This window comes from Sinocyclocheilus anshuiensis, unplaced genomic scaffold (assembly GCF_001515605.1).
Source record: "Sinocyclocheilus anshuiensis isolate Anshui unplaced genomic scaffold, SAMN03320099.WGS_v1.1 scaffold1940, whole genome shotgun sequence".
Taxonomy (NCBI): Eukaryota; Metazoa; Chordata; class Actinopteri; order Cypriniformes; family Cyprinidae; genus Sinocyclocheilus; species Sinocyclocheilus anshuiensis.
Genome location: NW_015557174.1, coordinates 72,124 through 76,969, shown reverse-complemented (window position 1 = coordinate 76,969; position 4,846 = coordinate 72,124). Strand labels below are relative to the sequence as shown.

Below are 4,846 nucleotides of genomic sequence, written 5' to 3'. Positions count from 1 at the left end.
GTGTGTGTTCTGTGTATATTTATTATGTATATATAAATACACATACAGTATATATTTTGAAAATATTTACATGTCAATATTTCTATTCATATAATTTATATTATAAATAAATACATTTAATATATAAAAATAACATATTTATCTGAAATATATACATGCATGTGTGTGTATTTATATATACATAATAAATATACACAGTACATATACATATATTATGTAAATAAACACTTTTATTTTGGATGCAATTAATCGTTTGAAAGCACTGAAAAAAAAACCCAGAATCACTGAGTTGGAATAAGGATTGTACCTTTGCGTCAGTATTTTGTTGAACCACCTTTGCTTTAATTACAGCTTTAATTGGGATATGTCTCTACTAACTTTGCACATCAAGACTTTGCAGAACTGCTCAAGTTCAGTTAAATTTGATGGTGACCATTTGTGGAATGCAGTCTTCAAGTCATTCCACAGATTTGCAATGGGGTTTAAGTCTGGGCTCTGACTTGGCCATATAAGGATATTCACCTTTTTCTCCTTCAACCACTGTCTAGTCAGTTTTGCTGTGAGCTTTGTGTCATTGTCATGTTGGAAGGTAAACCTTCTCACTCTTCTCTGTATTTTGCCCCAACGGTTGCAAAAGCATTTCTTACAATGTTCTGCTAACTTTTTCACCCAAAATATAACATTATTTGAATGTTTATTTTTAATATTCTACGAATGTTTTCTTTTAATGTTATGACAATGTATATCAAATATTAATAAATTGTAAGAATGTTTTGTCCTAGCATTATAAAACTTAAAAAAAAAACATTTAACAATGTTTAAAAAGCTTATGTTTTATTTATTTTATTTTTTTATTTTTATTCGAAATATTTCCAAACGTGTTAACTAGCCTATATCTGGAAATATCTCGATTCTCATATATGTGTAAGTGTAAATGCGTTTTGCACCTTTATAGATTATGTTATTTGATCAATGGTGATGGGCAAAGTAGACTAATAGTGTAATCTATTAACTACACATACAAACCAGACGTTTTACTTAAGTACTAGATATGGGTGTCATGCCATGAAATATTTTTAATATGACTGACTTTGTATTTAATGTGAATTTAATAACAATATTGTAAGTTACTAATTATAACACTTTCATTGTACAGAAAGAGAGCAAAGAACGTTATCAAAGAACAGACTTCAGTCTAGCTCAATCACTCTCAAAAACTCTGTAATCACCTAAGCTGTTTACACTGTGAAAAGAATATCTTACTTACATTCGTACGCACTCTGCACTTTGTTGTTTCTGATGAAAGCAGAGAGAGCAGAATTCAGTCAGCGAGCGCGCGCACTGAACAAAACCATTAAAATCACTGAAGCTGTTTACACTGTGAAATGAATATCTTACATTCGTACGCACATCTGCACTTTGTTGTTTCTGATAAGAGCAAAACACCGCATTTCAGCGATGACTTACCTGAACGTCTCTGATTGGCCATTGCATTCATAAGCTCAACAGAATCGTGTGCGATTGGTTATAATGCGCAGCACTGTAAAAGCGCGTCTGTCTCTGGCTCAGCACCAGCCAGCGAACACAGATTTGAATTTAGGAGCTGATGCTGTGCCGCACTGAACGATCTAATCACACCGGTGCGATTGTATCAAATATAGAAATATTATTCGGCTATTTTTGTCTTTTGGAAGCTGCATTCAAAATGCACTTGGCTCAGAAATCTGAGGGAGCACGTGCCCCCTCACTTTGAATGGGCATGACGCCTCTGATTACCACCTCCATGCTGTACTGTAAGAATGTTATTGGATCGTGTTATTTGGATGGTGAGCTGTATTGGATTTCCGCCAGACATATCGTTTGGGGTTGAGGCCAAATAATTAAATTTTAGTCTCCTCTGACCATAACATAACTTTTCCATGCGGTCTCAGAATCAAAGTGCGTTTTGGTAAAGCTCAGTCATGACTGCATATGGCCTTTCTTGAGGAGTGGCTTTTTTATTGCAACCCTCCCATATAAGCCACATTTGTGGAGAATTAGTGATATTGTTGTCACATGCACACAATGGCCACTCTTTGTCATAAATTCCTGCAACTGCTTCAGAGTTGCTGTAGGCCTCTTGGTAGCCTCTCTGACCAGTTTCCTCCTGGCTCTTTCATCCAGTTTGGATCCAGGGAGGGTCTGTGTTGTACCAAATACCTTCCACTTCTTAATAATAGATTTCACTGTGCTTCTAAGAATTGATAAAGCCTTTGAATTTTTTTTGTATCCATCTCCTGACTAGTGCCTGTACACAACTTTACCCCAGAGATCTTTTGACAGTGCCTTGCCACCCATAGTTGATTGTTTGATTCAGTTGCACTACCAAGGACTGAAAAGCTCCAGGAAAGCTCTTTTCATGCTGAGCTAATCAAAATGACCAAGCTGATCACAGTTGAAAGTCAAATGGCTTTGTGTGTGTGATTTGAGTTTACAAGTCATTTTTTAGGAGGGAGGTGATCCTTTTCCCAACTCAGTGATTCTGTTTTTTTATTTATTTATTTTTTCTGACATGTTGGTGTTATTTCTTTCACTAGGATGTTACAAGTTGCACTGAGTAAATACAGCTGGAATACTGAAATACAGCTTCATTCCAGGCTGCAAAGCAACAAAATGTGATTATTTTAAAGGGGTGATTCTTTTCTATACCCACTGTGTATATATATATACAGTATATACACACACACACTGTAGAAACAACCTTTCTACTTTAAGACTTTATCACTTACACGTCTTTCATTTTGATAAATCAGTTCAGGGTTTGTGTATGTTTTTTTCTTCATTATCTGCATTTCTGTACTCTATGCCCACAAACCTACCTCACAGTCCAGTTTAATATGTTTGGCAAAAGTTGTGTGAATTTCAGTGAGGGAACAGCTGAGATGCCCACTGGAGGTGTCAATCAGATCCTGTAGGCTGTACATTTCGTCATTCTCCACAAAGTGCTGCCGATCTTGAAGCTGTGACATTACAATTATACCATCTGTTATTTTAAAATCCACCATCTTTACCCTAATCCTACCTGAATGATAACTTATTTAGAGTTCAAAAATTCAAATAGTTTATATGCAAGATAGCAGACACAACACATACATAGAAACTGTATTTCTTTAAGGTAATAAATTACACCCGCAAAAAACATCAGCAACATGTAACCAGGTGCTTACATGCCTTGAATAGTAGCTGCAAGATTAAGATTCTTTACAGCTCAAAAAATAAACATGCTAACTGCATAGAATTGTTCAGATTTGTTTTGATTTTTTGATTTTAAAATATACTCAATGTAATATTAATTAAAATTAAGTAATATATTTAACATAATTTAATAGAATATATAGTATGTTTTCATTAGAGCCAATCAACAAAGTTTAAGCATCCTAACTGTGAAGTTTGGATGGAATTTTGTAGAGTTGCGACGATTTCAAGAGATTATTAAGTTAACAGTAAACAGGTATAAAACTCTCTCAACACCAGTGCAGAACATAACCAATAATGCTATGCTGTAACTTATGTGCCAAGTTAACTTGCTAATTTGGTTAATTTAATTTAATTAATCGATATTCAATTCATCAATCAATCAAATTGGGTAACAGGCACATTTGACTATGATTTAACCTTCAAATTTGCCATCTAGCTTAAACTTAACACGTAGTGCTGGCCTAATCGAAAATTCCCAGCAGTTTACCTTTTAGGGCTGCAAACATAGCAGGTGTGAAAAAGGTTACAAGATGCACCATAAAACTGATACCATACCAAAAATGTTATAACGCACTCCCTTCATCTATGCCTGTACACTTGTGACCTCATACAATATAGTAATTTTTTTGTTATATAAGTCTTGTTATATATATATTTTTATTGGAAATTCAGTTTGACGCAATCTTACAGCATGACTAGCTTGATTACTCTCCCTTCAAGGTGCCTTCTGGAAGGTGATTTATTGCAGGGACAGTCACCATGAGAAAAACAACAACAACTAAACATGCTGTGCATTTTGAGCCACCAAAGTTTGCTGTAGTTCTCAAACAGTGATGGGTGAGGTAGTCTTTCAGTAACCTATAGGAGAACCTCCATGTATAGACTAAAAAAGTTTGCTCATTTAAGAGAGGAGCACAGAGTCCTTGAGAAGGACAGTTATGTGGATGATATCTTTACATCCCTCAATGACCAGGAGAGACAGAACGAGATAATAAATGGACTTGAAGAGATTCTGAAAGCTGGTGGATTTGCACGCAAGTCATGGGTTCCGTCAGAGCAAAGTAGGAGGAAAGATGCTGGTGGTTCAGTCTCTCAAGGTAAAGTAATTGTACTCCAGTGTTAATTTTGACAGCAAATTTTGATTTAGCTTTAGTCATAGTCTTTTGACTAAAATGCCATTTAGTTTTAGTCATATTTTAGTCATCTGAATTGTTTTTAGTTTTAGTCGACTAAATCTACAGTAAATTTAGTCTGCTAAAATCTAATGGGTTTAGTTACAGTGCATTTATTAAGCATTTCTCTAAAATTTCCAAACTCATTATATAGGTTTGATATTAAGGTTTTATCATGATAGACATCAATTTAACTGCGGTGACACACAACATGCCTTTATGTTGAAATTAAATAAAACCACTTCTCCTAAAGAACAAGAACATGCTCTTTTTTAATGAAATACCAATGGTTATATAGGCTAATTATGCATTCTTTATAACAACTTGTTTACCATATTCTTCATTATTTCAAGCAGACATCTTTATTCCTATAAATAAATTTAGATTATTATTTAGGGCTAGTAAAGTTTTTCAGTCAAGAGCAGTGCGTGATTTTC

At 34.5% G+C, this 4,846-nt stretch overlaps 1 protein-coding gene across 1 annotated transcript in view; it reads right to left on the bottom strand.

Annotated features, from left to right (window-relative positions):
- Window positions 1-4,846, bottom strand: part of LOC107678362 (differentially expressed in FDCP 8 homolog A-like) — a 67,114-nt gene that overhangs the window by 2,780 nt on the left and 59,488 nt on the right. The window contains exon 4 of the mRNA XM_016473598.1: window positions 2,859-2,999. Within this exon, the coding sequence (XP_016329084.1) occupies window positions 2,859-2,999 (141 nt within the window). The remainder of the gene's footprint in view (window positions 1-2,858; window positions 3,000-4,846) is intronic.